This window comes from Astyanax mexicanus, chromosome 14 (assembly GCF_023375975.1).
Source record: "Astyanax mexicanus isolate ESR-SI-001 chromosome 14, AstMex3_surface, whole genome shotgun sequence".
Classification (NCBI taxonomy): Eukaryota; Metazoa; Chordata; class Actinopteri; order Characiformes; family Acestrorhamphidae; genus Astyanax; species Astyanax mexicanus.
The window spans coordinates 14,788,957-14,810,751 of record NC_064421.1 but is presented as its reverse complement, the minus strand read 5'-3'; the positions used below and the strand labels follow the sequence as shown (position 1 = coordinate 14,810,751).

At 45.9% G+C, this 21,795-nt stretch overlaps 1 protein-coding gene across 12 annotated transcripts in view; it reads right to left on the bottom strand.

Annotated features, from left to right (window-relative positions):
* The window catches only part of meis2a (Meis homeobox 2a), an 82,536-nt gene that overhangs the window by 8,176 nt on the left and 52,565 nt on the right, over positions 1 to 21,795 (bottom strand). For all 12 annotated transcript variants that reach the window (XM_007257385.4, XM_007257387.4, XM_022673080.2 and 9 more), the window contains one exon: positions 18,132 to 18,208. In XM_007257385.4, the coding sequence (XP_007257447.3) occupies positions 18,132 to 18,208 (77 nt within the window). The remainder of the gene's footprint in view (positions 1 to 18,131; positions 18,209 to 21,795) is intronic.

Sequence of the window (21,795 nt, the reverse complement as noted above, 5' to 3'; positions counted from 1 at the left end):
CATGAACCCCTGATACCTGCCCTTACCTTCTCCTATTAACTTAAACGCCCGTAATCTGGGCTTTCAAAGTGACATGCTTAAATTTACAAAACACACAGTTGGGAAAAAGAGGTCTGGCTCATTTGCCCGAGTGCAGCGAAAGTTCTTTCGCTTTTCCTTTCCTTTTCCCTTCCAGTGCGACGGATGAGAGGCTCGGACATGAAAGAGAGAAATGGCGGGTATTAGCAGAGGGCACAGTACTGAGGGAAGGCAATTAGAAACCCACATAGGCTCAGGGATCTTTAATTTTAGTATATCACAGAACTACTTGAAATACTTGCACCCAGATATGCAGGGCCTAATATTAGGCACCGTAACGTGTTTTAAACCGCAGCCGTCGTAATGATCCATCCGAGATAGCTGAAATCAAAGGCATGAGTCAGGTCTTCTATGAGGTTTTTCCTTGTTGTCAGAAATGCCACTGCGCTTGTGGCAAGGTGGAGATTCAGCCTCCGGCATCAAAACCAGCTGAGCAAGAAAACACGGAAAAAATCCCCCCTATCAGGATTTTCTGGGCAGACAGCAAGAACAAGGCCTGCCAAACGCTGCATCTCGCGCAGGGTCTAAAAGAGAGCACTCAAAGGTTCAAATCAGAACCATGTGCGCAACTTCCCGCCCCTAGATCCGGACCATAAACACGTAATGTTAGGAATGTTCCTCACAGGTGAAGAATATGCCCACTTTCTCTCAGAGCGTATCAGAGCATGGCGCTACATACAGCATCTAAAGAACCAATCGCACCTTACTTAACACTTCAGCATGTTGGCAATGGCGTGGTTTGAGCAGAATTCTTCTTGATTAAAACAAAACGTATTGTTATATTCTACGGCATTTCTGGCAAAGACATACATCGAACAAAAGACGGCGCATTTGCACAAGCATACCACACACGAATACACACCAAAGTTATTCATGTGTTTCTTTACCAGCTGCTGCCGGGATTGACCCCTTCCTGTCAACGCTGTCCCCATCGGCCACATCTTTGAACATTACAACACACACACACACATAGACACACACAGACCACAGCGTCTGTTTTCCCTCTCCAAACTGTTGCCACAGTAACACGGCAGGGGCTGACCAAGGCCCACTCCTGCCCCCAAAGCGCCTTTTATCAGTTTGAGTAAAGCCAATTGAGATTATCAGAGCCGGGCCTGATAACACTGTTTTCCCTCCTCCCATGAGCTGCTAATGGGGTGTGCTTAGAACAACACCCGCACCGAGCCTCCAGACACAGCCCGCTCGTGCTGGCACACCGGAGCTGGGGCCAGCTGACACACACACACACTTGCACAGGCTCGCGCTCGAGCCCACACTGGGGACCCGACCGCAACCACCACCTCCCTGTGTGAGTCCCAACTGTGTAACCAGCCTGGGACCACGAGCGAAGGCCAGGGTCCTTCCAAACTCTTACCACCATATTTTATTATTTACATCTGGTAGAGTGCTTATTATAGCCTGAGCCTGCATAGCATTATATACCCTGACACACACACACACACTCCTACTCCCCTGCTGAACACACTGACTGGTATTATCACCCCCGTTCCCCCGCCCCATTCCCTCCACCCAGCATGGGAACTCCATGCTGTCTTCAAACAAATAATTAAAGACTAGGTGAAGGGGTCACTGAAAGGTCATTTCTCTGGATACTCTACAGAATGTGTACATTACTGCAGGAGAGAGAAGACTGGCTGGCAGCAGTGTGTTTAATGTGTAGGCTGGCCAGCAAGCTTTTACAAATCAATTGAAGAGTAAAAAAAGAAGGAAAAAAAGAAAGAAAAAAAATAATGTTACATGCTCTGAGAATTCCTACAGAACTGGTGTGTGTGTTGTAAATGTGTGTGTACATGTGGTGAGAAACCAAGGGCAAGGAAAAGAAAACAACATTTTGTTTTAGTAGTAAAAAGTAGGCTACAGTTTGTTTAGCTAGCTTGCCTCGTCTTTTTTTGAGAGGAGGGTGGCTTTTTTGAGGAGGGGCAACAGGGCAGTTCTGTTTCTTCCGCACAGCAGACGACGTGAGCGTCACACGCCAGTCTCTGTCTGAACGCGTCACGCCCTGTTGGTGGATCATTTTCACAGCCACGTCGGAGCGAGAGATTTAGAGCAGCACAACACAGAGACCACAACCACTGCAAATATGAATAATGGAGACAGAACTGCAGGAGTCCACTTGACCTCACTCTACCGTGGAGCTGCATCAACACTCGATCCCCAGCCAGAAATCTCAACTCAAACAGCCCAAGGGGAGCTTGGCTACATCCAGGCTGGGCTGTGTGTTAAAGAGGCAGTCAGGGGACTCACTTGAAACTGCACTGCAGTCCCTCCTCCTACTCTCTGAGAAATACAGGCAGTTCCTCCTCTGTCCTGCTGCACCACAGCACACTGAGCAGCGCAGAAATACTATCCGGGGGAGTTTAGAAATGGCGATGAATCATTTGGTGGCCTTTTTGTTAGTGTTGGCCGATATATTGGCTGTGCTGATACAACAGCACTGGTGTCACACAACCTCAAGACACTTGATTTTTAGTTTAAGCCAAAAACCTCAACCTAGTTGATTCAGGTACATTGCTATGTAACTGTCAAATTACTTTTATAGAAACTTGATTTATTCCAACAAATTTCATAAAGACCGCTTGTGTAATTTTTTTATGCACTTGCACCTCAAAAAAGTGTTACTGTCATAAAAAAGTGTTAATTTTCATGAAACGCTTGTCATACACAAGCCTTTATGCTCATGTGTTAGTCATTCATACATATGTAGTCTACTGTGTGTAATCTGCATTAATCTTAGAAAGTTTACAGACATGGACAAAGCAAAGCAGTCAGGAAATTGTTGGGGCTGTGTAGCCAATAGTTTATGCGAAACATAACCACTGCTGTATAGACAAAAAAATCTATGTAACTTATTGAGATTTTTCAAACAACACTTCAATTAAATAAATATTACTATTGAGTAATTAAACGAAATCAACTTAAAGGAACTCTTCAAATCTCTAACTAAGTTGAAGGAACTGAAAAAAGCTGGGTTGGATGCCTTCTAATAATACAGGTGCTTAAGCATTTTAATTAATTAATTTTTCAGCAAACTTAATATCCCAATATATAAATAGCACAATACATATTTGATTAATCAAGCCAGTACTACTCCTGAGTATATTACTTTCTCCACTCAGAGAGAAAGAGAGAGCGAGCAGAGTGATTCTTACTGTGGCCACACCTGGTTACTGGCTCCTGTTGTCAGTATTGCTTCCCTGAGAAAGCCACATGCCAAACCACCCTGCCCTGGAGCCCAGCCAAGAGAAGCCGGCTGACCAATCACAGGGGGCTGCCTCGGGAGCTCAGCCAATCAGGGCCAGGGTCACTTGTTTGACAAGTTTGCAGTGACGGAGCGAGAAGACCCAGCGTGATCACGTTGCTCTGAGGAAACTGGCTGCCTGCTGCTGCGAGCTTTATTGTGTGGAGAGAAGAGCTGAGGTTGGAGCTCTGTAACGTTCTGGCTGAGAAAGCTTCAGCAGCCAAGACTCAAGGAGACACGAACGTGCGATAGGCTACAAGTACATGCTGCATAAAGATCATACCGGGCCAAAGGCTCTGGGAAAGAATTGGTACACAATTGCTAAAAGCTAAATTCTTCAGTGTTGCTTGTGCAACTCTCAACTCAGACTAAACCCAAGCTGCTTGTTGATTATAGTTCTGAGAACATCGCCGTCTTCTGTTTTCAATTTCACCTCATTGCTTCCATACCTGTTTTTTGGGCCGAAAATCCCAAACAAAACTATTTAAGTCACTTCTTAGTTGGATGGGAAGAAAAAAAACGGACATGGCTCTAGGGGGAAAAACAGCTCTGGTGTCAACTTTGACCTGGGAAGTGTACACAGATTAAACTTGGGAAGCGTGGGTTTAATAAAAGCAAACATGTCCCAATTATCACCCACTAACAGGGTCACGCTTGCGTCTGCAGGCCACCGGCAGCCCCTAATCTGCTGAGGGGTAAATAAAGATTGCGTATCAGGGCGGATTGGTCTTTTTGGCGAGACACAGTAGCTGTTTAAGACGGTCCCTGGATTACACCTATCTGTGGATTTATCATAAACTATCTGAGAGGAAGGGAGGACAGAAGGAGAAAAAGAAAGTAAGAGAGAGAGAGAGATGAAGGACACATGGGGAGATCTCTGAGATCTCTTTCTTTCTCTTTTCTTTAAGTTAAAACAGTCGGGAGACATGAAGCGGCGAGCATTACCTCACCCTGTCGCTTGATTCAGTGCAGATGGGAGAGTTAGCTTGAGTCTCTGCGAATGTGTGTGAGTGTGTATGTGTGTATGGATGAGGCTGTGTTCAGGCCACTGTGGTGTTTACATAGTTCTCTGCAGCTCCTCTCAGAAGGGAAAAGCGCTTCACCTTTTCTCGTCTCGGCGGATCTCACCACTTCTCGTTCCCCCTTCACCCTGCCATTCCTCTCCTTCTACCACACTGCCCCCCCTCCCCTTTTTTCCACAGGCCTCAGCCCCCCGACTCCAGCTGCATTCCTCTGTGTGACATATGAAGAGAATTTGCACTCTTTCGCTCGTTCTTTGTCTCTCAGAGCTATTTTCCTGCTCCAGTTCTCAGTCAGCAGGAGTCATTAAGACCCAAGTGGAAAATCAGACAAAGAATTATATATTTGTTTTGCAAACTGACACGATTTAACGAGCTGCTAATTAAAATAAATCAATAGCACTGCGGCACTCTCTCTCTTCTCTCACTGTGTTTCACTCTCTCTGTAGCATCATGCAGTGGTGGAAGCTGCAGTCAGAGAAAGCCAGTCAGTGACTCTTACTCTTCCCTTGCCAGACATGCCGTGATGGCTGATATTTCATAGATTCCAGATTGACTGGCCTCCATCAGGGCAGTGCATGCAGAGCGGCATCTGAAAAAAGAAAAGAAAGACTTCTGGCACTGGGACTTGGACTGGTCCATCCAGTCTATCCATGATCTTCCAGTGGCTGCCAGGAGTTGATGCTCTCCCGCAGCCCTTCCTTTAATGGTGATTAACCATTTAAAAACACTGCGCTGACACTGGTGAGGCAGCGTTGAGCTTCAGCACCTGTAGTCTCCTCCCGATAAACTAAAAACCCAACCCAGTGCAGGAAAACCCCCCTCCTCCTATCTCCCATAGAGGGATGTCACCTCCTCTTCCGCCTAAACTCCCACCCCCCTCAACCCCCTGGTCTGTTGGACAGTCCGTGGCGACCCCTGCATGGCAGAAGCGGGCCCAGCTGTTAACTGTCCGTCAAACACCTCGAGTGGCAGCGCAGGCCAGGAAGCCTGGGTTGTCGCGCCTTTGATCCTGCGAGCAGCAGCTGCTGGTTCGTACAGCAGGACTTTGTTCTTCCAATTCTGCTCTCTCCGTTCTGTCCTGCGGCACAAACCCCACCGAATCTGCTGGAGAGGGGAAGAGGGTGGTGGTGGGGTGGGTTGGTGGGTGTTTGTAGGGGGGAGGCGGGAGGGAATGGGGGTGCGAGTAGAAGAGAACGAACGAAAGCGAGAAAAACCTCTCCCGCGTTCTCTCTCTACATCAACAAGCTCTGACAACTGCACCGGGGTTTTTCTTGGCCCCAGCAAAGCTCACAGGCATCTCCTTTGACGCTCCCCCCTTCCTTCTTTAAAAGATAGGATAGTTATTGTTCAAATCAGTCTCTGAATGGAATGGACTGAGGCCAAGGCAGCCCCAGGCGTCAACACACCTGTGTGAACGAGGCCTTATTGTAGCAACCAAGCACAGCTAACCTACACTAGCACTACCAGTTTTCTGCTCCTCTGAGAGAAGAATACACCTCTCTCGCTCTCTTTCTCTCACTCTTACTCCCCCTCTTCCCCCTCCTCTCTCTTTCTGTCTCTCTCTCTCACTCTCTCTCTCTCTTCCCCTCTCTCTCTCAGGCGGCACCTAATCTTTCCCCTCATTAATCCCCTTTCTTCTTTAGGCAGGCACCTTTGCTCTGGAATGTTTTTACCAGTGCTATTATTTTTGATTATCACTGCCAGGAGAGGGATTAGGAGTCTGTCCGCATTCTCTACCTCCACCTCCCCTATAAAAACACCTGATGAGAGCGTATAGGTGCACATAAGCCATTCTCTTTCTTTTCCATACAGTTTATGCCGGAGAGCAAAAGCAGTATTTTTTCCCCTTCTTTTTCGTCTTTTTGAAGTGTGTTTCCAAACATCCTGTGTGTGTCAACAAAGTTTGGCGTCTGCCTTATGTATATGGAGGCTGACAGAGGTGGCCAGCGCTGTAAGGTAGCCTTATTCCTTTAAAAACACTTCTCCTACCTTTGGCATAACTTCTTTCAAATTCTTCCGTAGGATCTTTCAGGTTCTTTCATATGGGACCAGCGTATAGAAGAGTGTGTAAACCAACACGTGCCAAACAACAAAAACACACATGCTATTTAGACTAGAGCTCTGCTTATCTATCATTAATATTTATTATTTTTTCATTTGCATATTCACTCCTATGGCTCTAGTTCAATGCAAATTAAGTAACTATATAAAGTCTATAGACTGCAGTAGTTAAAAGCTAGCAATGATTACTTTTTCTACATTGCTTGTACTGTACACTCACATGCCAAATATCATAAGACAGAGACGTGCATTGGGTCCCATGACTTTTGCCATATCCCACCAAAGCTAAGGAATGATACATATTACCGTGAACATGTACCAACACACTTACATGAATTCCTTCATGATCATTGTATATACTGACATTTGATGGCTTTTTGCATGCTACTGTGGACATTTGTAGAAAGGAGCTAATCTTGCTAATCATTTGGAAGTTAAAAAATGATGATAGAACATAAACAATTTAATACGATACACTACTGAAGTGAGTATTTTACCGTCAACAGCCCAGCACTATCTCTCTCACTTACACACACACATATACACAAAGACAGGCACCCTTCAATGCTAGTGTGTAATGGTAGCTAGTAGTTAATAGTAAGGGCAGGTGGCATTCGGGACCCTAGTGCAGGTTGTTTTGGGGAGGGATGCGGGCTCCTGGGGCCTGCTGCCCTGCCCTGTCATTCAATTCAGCTGCTAAAGCTCTCAATTATCTGCCTTTTATTGACCGCAGCCAGGGAGAGCCAGAGAGCCTCTATCATTACACCGCCTCCTGCAAATGAGAAGGTCCAGGACAGGGTCAGTCGTTCCATTCTCTCCGAGCACAGAGAGGCCCGGGGCTTGCCCTGCTCAGCCCTGTGTTTTTCCTTTGCTCTGCCCCTCCACACAGAGGCGTGTGTGGAGTCCTGTGTGTGGCGCAGCGGGGAGGGCAGGTATAATCTCTGTTCCTCTGCACCCTCACCTCTCATCCCACCACGCTCTCAGAAGTGTGGGCCTTTTTTCTTCCCCAGCTCCTGCTTTCAGCTTTCATTCCTCCTGCTCTCTCTTCCCGGTCTCTCTTCTCTCCGCGTCTCTCTCCTGCTCCGAGCCCCAGTAATCGAGTAACAGACTCCGCAACTCTGCTTATTGTCAGGAATCAAACAGTCGGCTTTGTGGATTACCAGGGGAAACTGATAATGACACCACGGAGGCGTGAGATTTCAAACAAAATTGAGTGTCAATTGACTCCATCGTCTTGGCTCCACGAGTGCCTCTGCCGTGCCTCTGCCACTACAGTCAGACAGGAAATAAGGCCAATCTATTTCCTTTGCTTCATATCAAACGTCTCTCTTTCTCTTTCAGTCTCTCTCTCTCTCTCTCTCTCTCACTTTCTCTCTCTCTCTCCTGCTCTCTTTCCATCTCCCCGCCTCTGCTGGGGGACTATAATGGGCTGCCGCCATGAAAGAGGGGCCTGTCGAGAGGGGCTTCAAATGCTCTTCTTACGTAACACAAATACCTCTGAATTGCACATGAGGGTTTCGAGGAGACAGAACATAGTGCGGGTGGAAGGGTGCCCCCAATTTCCCTCTCCATGTTTTCCCTCAACTATCTCACTCTCTCTCTCTGTTTTTCACTCTCTCTCTCTCTCTCTCTCTCTCTCTCATTCTATCTCTCTGTCTGTCTGTCTTCAGAGGGAGTGGTGAATTTAGGGCAGTGGAAATGCAAAGCAGTTCCAGCAATTAAAAAAAAAAAAAGAGACACCTTAACCTACAGAGAGGTTGCCATGCTGATTTAATGGGGGCTCCACTTTAAGAGTCATGGCTTATGAAGGAAAACAAAAGATGTGAGGCTGGGGGTTTTCCTCCCTTGGGGTGCCATATCGCGTCATATCATATTGTCAGTGAGCGATACGGGTATGTGTCAGTGTGTGTAAGGGCACTGTATCAGTGCTGCAGAGAAAGAGAGAGAGAGAGAGAGAGAGAGAGAGAGAGAGAAGGAAAGGACCAGCAGTTAAACATCTTGCTTCTCTGGAACCTCTCTTGAATAATTGATGTGGCACTCAGCTCAGTAGTTACACACACAGAGTAGTTACACCAACCTCCAGGCCTTTTTGAGGGCAACAAGCAAGCTAAACAACAAATCACCATTCTAAATAGTCCAGCGTGCTGTGCAGATTGACACCGTGACCCACACTTCTATTGGGCAAGTGCAAGCCCTGCAGCTTTCAAGCAGGTACGACAGGCAGGAGCGTTGTGCTTATGTTGCAAATGGACCACACTATACTGTACAGTGGCTGGCTTGAGCCACTGACCGCATGGCATCTCTCCATGTAGGCCACTTTCTGGATCTGCTACACTGAAGCCTCACTACCATTCCACTCAGCCAAATGTAGTGGCAGAACTAGGTAGTAGAGCTTCCAGCTAGAGGACCTCCCATTATCCTTTTTTCATCTCTTCCTTTCTCACCACCACAGGGGCTTTGGACTCACACAGCAGATTAGCATGGAGCAGAAACATGCGATATCAAGCTATGAAGCTATGAAAGTATGTGCATGTGTGTGCACTGGAAATTACAACTGCATGTCAGGTCCGAGTTTGAAGTTGTGATGTATCACGGTGAGGCTATCTAAAAGGTGAAGACTGCTGAGGCCATGGTGGGAGTGAGTTCTCATCACTGTCCTGATCACAGGCTTGCATTAATAAAAGCACAGCAGCAGGGCAGCGGTGTGCCCAGTGAGATTCCCATCCCATCACCCTGCCCGTTACTGCAAGGCTAGCAAGAAAGAGAGAGAGAAAGAGAGAGAGAGAGAGAGATTGAGTTTGAGAGATCTTTCTGCTCAACAGGACTCCTTTGTGAGCTCAGGACTCATTTAAGAGATGAATAGAAGTCAGAATGTTGCAAGGAAACGTAACAGTGAGAAGGAACCCTCATATTTAGGTATGCTGAACGAACAGCTGATTAAAATTACTGGCAGCCAACTTTAAGACACCAAGGATGTTCTAAAGACGTCTCTTTATATTAACTTGCATTAAAAGTTAAGACTGTAGGAGAAGTTTTTTGTGCCCTCTCCTGTAACTGCAAAGTTATGGCCTTTAGAAAGAAGGGGCATCACCTCTGATCTTACCTGTTCTAACTTATGACAGGTGAGTGGATAACAAGATGGTCCCTTTTCATTATTTTATGTAGGAACAGCTCTACTGCTTTTATTTTTGTGCACATGCTCAGATCCAACAGCAATTGAAACATCACCCTTGTGATGGCTTGATAAATATTCATAAGGCTGAGTGCCAGTATTGGGGAGGGGGGGTGGTTGTGGGGGTGATTACCCTGATGGAGCTCTATTGTGTTTCTAAGCTCAGCAGCACTGAATGGTCTCGATGGCAGCGGCCCCTGCTTTGATAACTCCATTGAGTAAAGTGCAAGGGTGTTGATTTGATTTTTTTCCCCTTCGGGTTCTATTTCTCGACCTCTCGTCCCAAAATGGCAAAATTGCCATGTTGGTATCCACACAGATTGGGAAGCGTTCCAGTGCGTGTGAATTGTTTCACTGGGCTTGGGGACCCCTGTGCGTTGTTCTGGCACTCATTGTGATGGTACCTCATCTGTAACAGCCTTGCTCTCTGGCACCGGGTGCTTACATAAACAAAAGCAGACTATTGATTTATGGAGTCCTCCATGATGGGGTTATTGGCATGCACCTCCGCACCACAGGGCACGGGCGATAAATTCAGGCTCTAGAGAAAACGGCAAACAGGTACAAAAAATACATTAGGGCCTTGTTTGCGGATGTGATTATGAGGTCGAGCAAGTGAACGAGAGAAGGAAGAATAAGCAGCCGGAGAGGGGGAGAAAGCGAAAGACAGACAGAGAGCATGTCTGAACAGGGTGAGAATGCTGGGCGGCGGGCTAAAGGAGCTTTTCTTGGATCAGCTATGTGAGAAACTGCCTGTCTTGGCCTCTGTGTGTCTCTCTTATTCTCTTCTGCCCTCAGGCCCAGGCCTATACACCTGGTCAGCTCACTAACAACACACCACACACACAAACCTTTTACTATCAACCTCCACCCTGCCATACCCCTCACCTTTAGCCCCCTGAATGAAGGCGTTTATGCAGTTGTTAATCTTGAATAACTACTATAAATTATTTGCAAACTACAACCGAACTGATGTAATATATTGATGTGTTTTTATTGAAGCGTGGGCCCACATTTAGGCCTTAAGGGTCTAAGGAGTTGAACTGATAACCTTGTGAATTCACATCTCAGTGTCAGGCTGTCTCTGCAGGCCCACCCCCACACTGATATGTTCTCTTTTTTTTTCCTACTCCCTTTCTCCATTCTCAGTGTTGTGTTGCGGAGTCAGCAGAAAGAATGCCCCGTGCAACACTTTGCTCCCCCTCTATTTCGTCGCTTTTCTCAGCCTTTCATACACTCTCTCTCTGTGTACCCCCACCCCTCTTTTTCTTTCGCTGGCTTCCCACACTGTAGGCTTTATTTCTCTAATGTGGGCTGTATTTACCCCATGCTCGGGCTAAGGGAGGAAGAGCAGATATATGGCTGTCTATAAATAATGTCAGGCTCGGAAAAAGCCAATTGATCTTTGTGAGACTTTCTCCCTCAGTAGCACTGCCAGAGCACACACACAGGAAGCTCAGGACCAAAGCCCATACATCCCAGTACACCCCGGGCCCACTTGCATAGCCAATGAGGGCTACTGGTAGCAGCATAACCTTAAGGAACATTGACAAATGTCCTATAACCTATACACTTTAAGGAGAAAATCCAAAGCAAAACAATGTTTTCAGGTTCAAAAGCTTAAAAAAAATATATTTATTCTTATTCTGGATTTTGTTGGGAAGCTGTGTCAAATGTTACGCTTCCCATTTCCATCAACGTGTGTGTGACGCCTATTCTTTGCCCGTCTCCAGCAAACAGAAATGGTTCGACATTAGTGGCACATATCAAAGCCAATATTCCAGCACTTACAGCTGTACAGTGAGGAGAGCCATGGAGAAACCATTCCATCCAATGAACACTAAAGTGAAATGGAAGCTCATAAACAGAGCCTTGACTGTATAGACTTTACATTTTATCTTTAAGCACTTTTCCCTTTTATGGGCCTGGGCTCCCTCAATTCCAGAGAGAGAGAGAAAGCGCGAGAGAGTGTGTGAGAGAAAAAGGGGGAGAGAGAAAGAGAAGAGGGAGCAAGTGTGCAAGAACAAGCTGAGATAAAAAAAAAATAAAGAACAGGGAAAAAGGAAGAAAAAAAGAGGGAGAGAAAGAGTGGAGGTCACAAATCTTGCTGCTATTCCAGTACGTGACATCTCCGCTCGTTTGCGGCTGCTCATTAACAAACAATACTGCTGTGAAATTGGTTTAATGACAACGTAATAAAATTGCTATTCTGCTCACAGATGGCCTGAGGCGCATGGAGACTCTGCGAGGCTCACTCGAGGTGCCAACGCGCATTAAGCTGCTTATTCATGAAAACTGCATCCTTCTACTCCTCTCTCTCTCCCCCCTCTCTCTCTCTCCCTCTCTCTCCTCCCCTCCCCCGCTTCTCCCTTTTTTTAAACTCTGTACCTGCAAATGAAATAAATTAACCTACTTATTTCCCCTTGTACTCTCCTCCTCTCTCTTTCTCTCTCTCTCTCTCTCTCTCTTGCACTTGGTCTCTTGATTCTTTCACATTCTTTCTTTTAGTCTTCACAGCATTTTCCCCCCTCAAACAAAAATTACCATCTTGAAATAAAGGAAAGCAGCTCGCCCACGCAAACGCTGCTTGCTTTCAATTGAAGCACACAACCTTTGATATTAAACGACCCACCAATAAAAACTAACCATTGAGGAATAGAAAAAAGCCAAAAGCACTGGAAGAGAACAGACTCCAGTACTGTGCTTTCTATCTTTCCAAGAATCCATCACCTACTTATCAGATATAGATTTATAGATATACTCTAACATGCCAAAAGTAATAGAATAATAATGTGTTAATCGATCGTAAAATTTTACCTCAGGGGATGGCTTGGAATCGTCCGGACCTATTTGGGCCTGTGAGTTAAGAGGTGTTTTCTTGTGATAGTGGACGCTAGATGGATGGGATATTCTGGTTCCAAGCTTTGCAGTAAGGCCACTTAACTATCAACAGTGTCACACGTGCACAGGGAATATCATATATGCTAAAATTACCACCCACAGTGGACAGGGCTGTACAGTGGGTAGTAATTACTTTGACTGGTGGCATCTGGCTAGAATTGCCCATACGTATAGACAATCGATTATGGCAGAAATAATTTCCACATGCACATTCAACGCAGGAGGCCCAACCCTCCATATCCTGCAGGTCAATACTGCATTCCTTAACTTTTAATGGACATGGCAAAGTCATGGGACATGCTATTTTTATGACGTTAAATCAGAATTCTTCTTTTAAATTATCAGAGCGCTGTACACTGAGAACATAGGCACTGACATCATTAGCCAGTGACTGCCAAGCCGGTGGTCATAGCTGAGTGGCAGCTTTCGCAGTAAGTGTAGAGGCTAGCCTCTGCCAGGCTACCACCCACTCGCTTTAACAGGTGGGCTGAGCCCCATTAAACTTCACTGTAGCGCTCACTGCCTGGCACGGGCATTTGCTGCATATGCACTAATATACACCCATGTGAATATACCCTCAGTGTGTGTGTGTGTGTGTGTGTGTGTGTGAAAAAGAGAAAGAGAGAAAGAGAGAGAGAGAGCAAAAGAGATGGTATGGAAGTGGTAGCACAAGAAGTGTGTTATATTTGATACACACTAAAATGTTGTTTCATTAATGACCTTGACAGCATTTGTTTAGCCTGACAGGAGGAGCCTGACAGAATCCCTGCCAAAATGTGAGATATGTATTTAGTCCAACACTGGAGACTAGCTGCACACTGAAATAGGATTATCACTGTGCCACTATGGGGGAAAAGCAGGATCAAATGAACTTGGAGAGGAAGGGGAATGGAATGGGGAGGGGGAATGGGTAGTGCAGGGAGAGGCACTTGGGATCTGACAACAGAGTCAATTCTGCTAATTAACTGCCAATTAGCGGCCCCTAAATGAGGGGATGATGATGGCGACTCTGCCAGAAAGCTGCAGCCGCTCCCTACGCAGACCTCCTCTGCTCTCCACTCCTCTTCACTCCTCTCTTCTGCGCTCGTCCATTCCTTTCTGCCGCTGTATATTTAGAAAGAGCAGCAGGGCAACAACATGGCTGCTGCCTGGGACTCCCAGGTGGCATCCAAAAAAGGCCTGACATTTCCATCTGGGTCAAAGTTAAACAGATAACCAGCAACTTCAGTCAACCATCTCATCAATTTGTGAGAAGGATAGATAGAGTGGGAAGAAAAGAAGTGAGAAGACAGTTTGTACTGTATGTCTGAATGAGTACATGTGTGGAACAGAGAGAGAGAGAGACACAGAGAGAAAGAAAAAAGGGAGAGAAAGAGAGAGCGAGAAAGAGGGCAAAGTGAGTGCGCCTAAACTCAAATGCCTCCACTTAAAAAAAAGAAAAATCCCAAGCTCTGATCAAAAGTGTAAAAACACATGCAGCCCAGCCAATTTATATTTTTACATTACATTTGGAAAATATTAGTTATTATTTTGCATTTCATAACAGCTGCGTACGCCAAGTTAGCGGGTCATAAAAAAAATCATAAAAAAATCATAAAGCCGTTCTGTTTCTGCATGTCTCGTTTGAGTCTTTAAGGGGAGGGAGAGTGTTTAACGGAGCTGTTGACGTAACAAAGCTTCTTCAGTGTTCAGAGAGAGTTAGAGGGAGAGAGAGACGACATTAGGGTCTTCTCCATGATACACGTTCCATACCGCCACACAAAAGCTCATATTAGCCTCTCCTGGCACATTAGCGCTAGCTGCACCACATTGGCAAAGCAGAACCAATATTCAGGTGCACTCACAAGCAAACACTTGTGCCTGAAGAGCTTTCAAAGCAGTTCTAAGATTAGGAGTGTTAAATAAAAAAATTACCTAGATGGACATTTGGGCGTGGTTTTTTTATGTCAAACTCATGGTGGCTAAGCGTGGTTACTGTAGCTTAAGGTCTGCAACCATGGTGGCTACGCAGTCAGCATGCACGCAGACAGCAAAAAGTTAAAGCTATAGCGGGCATCAGGCTGGGGCTGCTGACAATGTGGGTTCTACCCACGTGACCTCATCAGGCACAGGGTCTAAAGTCGCCTCTGCTCCTCCCCCATTTTAATAAGTCACCTATTGCACTCCATTTGGCCCTCTCATTAGCCACTGTATCTGTTTGTTCCTCCGCAAGCGAGCGAGGGAGGGAGGGTTTGAGAGACAGAGAGACAGGCAAGAGTAGGTAAAAATAGAAAGTGGCTCAGTGCCCTCCTTATTGTTATTGGTGATCCACAGCCGTGGCAGCAGTGATGACTCCAGTGGCAGGGAAATGGCCCAGTGCCTGCACGCTAGACAACAGCCCAACAAGGGCCCATTTCCTTCCTTTTTTAGTCCCTCTCTCTCTCGCCACTCATCTGTCATCAGACTCATCTTTCAGGCTGTGGGGCAGCGGTGTGCCAGGCAGGGCTGGGACTAACAGGCTGGGGCTAACTAATGGTCGGTCAGTGTGTTTAGGGTGGTAAGCCGAGGCATGCCGTGCTGAGCCTGATGCTGAAACATGAAAGGATGCGGTCAAGCCCCATTTAGCCTAGACTGATAGAATAACACACAGGCCTGAAGAATGACAACTACAGCTGGAGCATCCCGACCTATTCGCACCCTGTCTCTCTCTCTCTCTCTCTCGCTTTCTTTATCTGTCTGTCTATCTCTCTCTTTCTCTCTTAACCTGAGGACAGAACAGCAGTCTCCTCATTGCAGTGATACCTCAAACAAACCACAGTTTGACTGGGCCTTTCAGGCTCATCAAAAAAAGCCACAGAGTGTAAATAGGTTTAAGTGGTTTGAAAGTTGACTAATAGCCCCGCCCTCAACGCTGGGTGTATCTGAGAGGATGCTGTGTCACTCCAGTAATCAATCTGGGCTGGTGTTTGAGGAGCTATTAATACCCCACCTTTACACACAGATCTGCAAGGAGGCCGTACTTTAACCTGCAGCGTTATTCTAGGAGTGTCGTACAGTAGGAGTTTTCATTAATTCTCTCTCTCTTTCCCTCTTTCACTCTCTCTCACTTTCTCTTTTCCTCTAGCTATCTTTCACTCACTCTCCTTTAATTATTTAGGGTAGCTTTACTGGCATAACGGACAAAGTAACAAGTTGTGTCAAGTACAAATGGATTAAGTACCAAGAATCCATGTATTTACTTAATGAGTCAATTAATATAGTTAATCATCATCATCATCATCGTCATTTCTCTCTGCGTTAGATCAGTTAGGTCAGATGTTAAGGTCAATAGTGTAGCAGTACGGAAGTAGGTCAGTGTACAAGCTGACTGATGGATGCACACTCCCTCCACACCCCCACAGCTGGAGTTGTGTGGCCCAGGTCAGAGCAGGTAGCCTCGTACGGTGGGGGTTTGCAGGTTGAGGGAAGAGGTGGAAAAGTTTTGGCAGAGCAGGACATGCAATAGAAGGAGATGCACCGTCCGCTGACATGGACACAGAGCACCCTTGTGCCCCCCTCCAGGCCTGATTGTGCCTCAGGACAAAGCAGTGATTCAGCACATGCTCCTCTCTGGGACAACTGGAAACTGAAGACGATGGCCTACCCACCCCCTACCTCTCTCGCCCTCTCTTTCTCTCTCTCCTGCTATCTAGATACATGCCAGTGCCCAATATCAAAGGGAGGTCGTACACAATGCCTGTGTAAAGCAGGAATTTGGGGGGCTTTTTGGCCTATCAACAGGAATTTCATATGGCAGAGATCTGTCATATCCTGAGCTCTTCGCCGCTGCCTTGAGCAGGACAAGAAGACACCAAAGGGAAAGAAGGGGCCTGCCCGAACAAAGGCACATTTAACTCACTGTCCCGACCTGACTGGTTAAAAAAAAAAGAAGAAGAAAAAAAGGGCATCCTGTCTCTGGCTCATCTTTCCAAGCCTGCAAAAGAAAAAGACCCAGAAATACATGGCTGTTTTCATGAAGTTGTCTGATCTACTGGAGCACATGACCAACAAGCAATCAGACCAGCAGCCCACAGCCAGGCAGCTTCACCAATTTCCACTGAGAAAGGTTTCTGCTCTAGAAATGTATAGAACGATGGAGTCTTTCTCTCTCTCTTTTTTCTTCAAGTCGCTCACTGCAGAGCAGACTGAATGAGGATGATTCCCTCCACCAGCCTCCTGCAGCCTTTTTACAAGCACCCTTAACATCTCCACCAGCCTGTGTTTAAGATTTCAAGGCCTAGAAAGAATAAAGAGTACCTAGCTTTTTCTCTTTCTGTTCTTCTTTCATGCGCCCTCTCACACTTTCTCGTCTCTCTCTCTCTCCTCCTCACTCTCTCCCTCACTCTCTCAGGTTAGCAGTCTATTTCTGCATTAATCACCATGACACAGGCAAGGCAACTCAATTTTCTGCTCCTGTAGGTAAGGTGCGTGGCGCACTGAAACGGCGGCAAGAGGCATGAAACAGCCAAGCGGGGGCTAATCTTTGGTTACTGGTGTAATTGAAATGCTATCCACACTGTAGGGTGCATTAAAGGCAGATAACAGCGGTTCCTGTGGCCAATTTAAGTAGCTTGACTTCCCCAGGAAAAAAAAATGCCTACCAGATAAGGCAGACAAACCAGGCTAATTCTCCAGGCATGTCTCTCATTGTGATCCAGGAAAAAATGAAGGCGAGAAAAAAAAAAAGAATCACAGAACCAAAAAATCAATTGACCCTCGGGTGGCTCGCGAGCCTGGGAGCCAGATAAAGCTAAAAGCTCGGTTAATGTCGGCCTGCCTGTATCCAACAGATAGAGCACTTTGTAAATGAACCAGCTTTGATAAATATATTAAGAAAAGCTGTGAATAAAAGGCAGAGACTTCTCATTTGTAAATAGAACCCCCGCTACATGGAATTAGAATGATAAAATGGGGTTCCATGTAATTAAGTTTGTGTAAGACCTGAAATCCGTGCAAATACCTTCCCGGAATTCTGAAAGGAAGCTGTCAGTTCAATTAATCTGAACATCACCCCGAGAATGTACTGAACAAAATTAAGCTGCAGATAAAACCTGGGCTAGCATTTTGATAAGTAATTCCTGTATCATTTCTTTGCTTCTGTGATCATTTTATTTAATCCACCACCCCCAGTTATGTGCTAAGCCATCTACAAAGGCACTGCTGGCCAGGCCACCGGAGCCTTAATCCACCATATAGCATGTGTAAAATGGGGAGGGTAGGGGGGCAGACGAGTGCGGTGGCACTGCTAGTGATGGAGGAAGCAGGATGGTAGTCAGGGGGGGCAGGGGAGGGGGCGTAAGATCTTCCCTTTCTTCCTTAAATATATCAAAGTGAATGAATGTATATCAAACAGAGAGCAGTGACTTAGTGCTAAACACTTTCCTGATAAAGCGCTCACATCTTGCTAGCTTCCACCCGACGCTTTGCTAGCCAGAGAGGAAGGGGTTCAGGAGGGGAATGAGGGGGGGCGGGGGTAAGAGGGGGGGCTGTAAATAAACGCTTTTCACACTTTATGAGCATTAGCCGCTCTGGCTGGCGGGGAGAGACAGATGAAGCCTTTCAAAAATGAAAGGCAGAGCTATGCTGGTGACAGAGATAGCGACATCAAGACTTGACTCACCAGTTGTTTACTTGTAAGATGGTGAGGCCTGTGTCTTGGGCTAGCTGCTTTTTCTGTTCTTCTGAAGGATACGGGTGCTGGAAGAGAGGAAGAGAAAAAGACGTTACATTTAGCTTGGCTCAGCGCTCAGACAGAAATATACACCCTACCGCTGTCCTGTGCAGACCAGTGTTGACGGTTTGTGTTTAGAATGTGACTGTGTTGTCAATGTCAGAGCAAAACATTTTTCATTTTAATACCATTTGAAAATGATCAACAGATGTTTCTAAGACATTTGTATTACAGTTAGTATTATAGTCACGTTAGAACTAAGAAAGATAGCATAGCAGAAAGCGAGTAGAGTTGGGTGGCCTATGATAATATGCAGCGAAAAAGAAAAAGAACCACAATTACCCCCCCATTCATGATATACTTTTTGATTCACCTAAATGGAGGCAGCCATGCCCTAAAGGTTATTAAAGTGGACATGGGCTCAGAAGGTCATTGGCCCAATCCCCAAGTAGCAGCATCCACAGCAGAGGTGGTGTGTATATGTGTACGTTCACTGCTATGAATGAGTTAAATATGGATTTTTTTTCTCTATTAACACACTTTACCATTAAATAGAGTTTTAGTTGATATGTGATATGTGAGTATGGAGTATAGAGCAGAATCCTCCATCAGTTATGCTGATAGAGTGGTGAGCATGTTTAGTCATGACCTCCACCCTACTTTAATACTCAAACACACACACACACTCACACACACACACTTAAGCCTGTTAGAGGCAGTAAAACAAGTTTGTCAGTGCCAGTAACCCCGCCCCACCCCCAATAGATAAACACAAATCCACACGCCGCGCACCTACACGTTTACAGTTACAGATTTTTGCAACATGGCAATCTTTTCTGCTCACCACATCCTCCGAGCCCAGCTGAATTCCCCTGCTGAATTAGACCCAGGGCTGAGTGAATAAGGACTGAATAAATCCTCCGTTCCTTTGACTGCTACAACAGGGAAACATATGAAGCTGATTTCTCTCATCCCTGGTGTCTTTTCATCTGCAGCTGCTGAAGGCTGGCCAAAACGCTAAAAGAAGACATTTATCTGAAAGGTCTCCCATCGCCAAAAGTTCTACCTGAAAATGTAATTCCCCAGCCGGGGACGCAATGATACTATTTGTGTCAGCTTCAATATGCCAAACACGAGATGACAGAAATGACAGGCTTTGGAATCTTTTTTTTTTCTTCTTCCCTCGCCTGTCTCTGCTGTGGAGCATGACAAAACAACGGAGATCTGTGGTGACAGATGTCTTTAAGAGCCAGATTAGGAATCAGCACTCACACTAAAGGAACAAACACCAGGCTTTGCTTTTATTCACTCTTTCCACACAAGAACACAAACAGACACACACGCTCACACACAATGCTTTCTCCTCGCACAAGTGTGCAGAGTGTGGGTGTAAGTTACATTTATTTTAATGCTGGATAATGGAAGGGCTAAGATGTGAGTATGTGTGTGTGTGTGTGTGTCACTATGAGTGTAAGGGATTTGTTTTCATTCAGTAATCAGTGTTCCTTGAATAATAATATTGAACAATTTATTAATCATATGAAAATCTACAAATCTCATGAACCTGCTTCATGAGTCAGTTAAGCTGGAGCTTAACAGAAAGTTAATAGAGAAATTAACCTAAAACTGAGCGTCCGCTGAGGAAGGAACTGTTCAGGTAAGCGCTGTCCCAAAGCCAGTTTAATTAAAGCTGGGAAAAAGGGATATTTGAGGAATGTGTGTAATTAATAAGAAAACAACCCTGAGATTGAACAAATAATGAAAGGGCACTGTAAGAGACGGATTCATCAGCTTTCTAATTGTGTTTTTAATATTGTAAAATTGTTAACAAAGAAAGATGATAATGCTTGCATAAAAATAATTTTTCATTGCTAGGTGCTGACATGTCTTTGGCAAAGGAGGTCAGTATTTTCCCCCCTTGCACACATGCACACACACACCCACACGTACACACGGACATACACACATGCACACACACACATACAAACATAAAGTGTGTGTATTCTCCTTCTCCTTTCTTTTTCATCAGCAAACAACAGAGTATAACAGGAGCCGACTGTCTGCCCTATCTGCTCTGTGTGCTCTCCACTGATTTAGCCTCCTCATATTAAGCAGCAGGTTTGCTTGGCTGTGCTACAGCAGACAGGCAGTAAGGATGGTATGCTGTGCTGTGCTGGAACAAGGGAAGCGGGAGCAGAGGCAGCAGATTGGAAGTGGGTCTCAGTCATTTACATTGTATTAAGGCTTCCTGGGCCACTAGGGCCCAGCGCGGGTCATCAATCGCCCCCTGGCAAGCAGCGGCGCGGCAGAGCTGGGTGATAAATACAGCGGCCGACGGCAACCTCCTCCGCCCGCCACAAAATGAATGGTTTGAACAAACAAGAAAGATGTCTCATCAAGGAGAGTGGGGACATTAAAACCCCCAGTGAAGGAGGGGGGGATGAAAAAAGAAAGGAGGAAAAAAAAGACCTGAGTAAGGAGATTTTTGCCTGACCACAGAGACACGACACTAAAAACATCCTATTTCATTCAGCAGGACTACATTGGCTCTGCTCCACACATTATAGTAAATGCAGGTTTGTTTCTTCCATCCCACCTCACCACACCCCCATTCTCTCTAATTCTCCCACTCCCTCTCTCCTTCTATCCCTCCATCCCTGTTTTATTACAGGGACTGCTGGCCACCCATATTTTCACAGATGCCTTCTTCAAGAACTGCTCTGGAATTGCAGTGTAGTTGTACAAAATGGAGTGTGCTGTGGGGTTGAGTAGGGTGAGAGAGGGAAGGGGTGAAGGGAGTTGGACTGAACCAAACACATGCACCATCCAAACTGGCCAGACCACTGCCCCCTCCTCTTACTCTTCAGAGCTCCTTCAGAGGCATGAAGAAGAACATGCTTACTTAACGGCTGAAACACAAACTTGCTGCAAAAGATCAAAGAAATGATTGAAAATCTCCCAGCTCGCTTCGAATCCAATCAATAGAGCGAATTACAAACTCCCAGACCAATATCCTGAGAAACTGATTGACCACAAAATGTAAAGAAGTGCAGTCTATAAATAATTAGGCAGAGAAATGAGCAGGTTATTTTATTGCAGAGGCCAGCGCTAGCCTCCGATCGAAACAACTCTGTTAATTATGCTGCGGTCTGTTAATGGCACTGGCGCTTCGCTATCCCCCACCACTCTGTCCGTCACACACACACACACACACACTCAGTCGTTCTCACTCACTCATGTAGTACAGGCCTCCTGGGACCCTGGTGGATAATGCAGTATGTGGTAGTGGTCCACTACAAGTACATGTGGCTTTTTTTGTTGTTATTTTCCAGAGTGCATACCGTATGTGAGAGTGTGTGTATGTATGTGTGTGAGCTTGTGAGTACATGTCCTTGCACACACACACACACACACAAACAAACACGTGTGTGTGTGTGTGTGAGTAAGTGTTTGCAGTCAATCGGTTAAATTACAGGGTGCGATGTGCTCTCCACTGTGGCTGAATGTAATGGCCCCTGTAGTGTCTGGCCTACGAGGCTAAGACCACCCCCCAACCCGCCCCCAACAACACCCCCACTCATATTGTACAATCCCCACAACACACACACACACA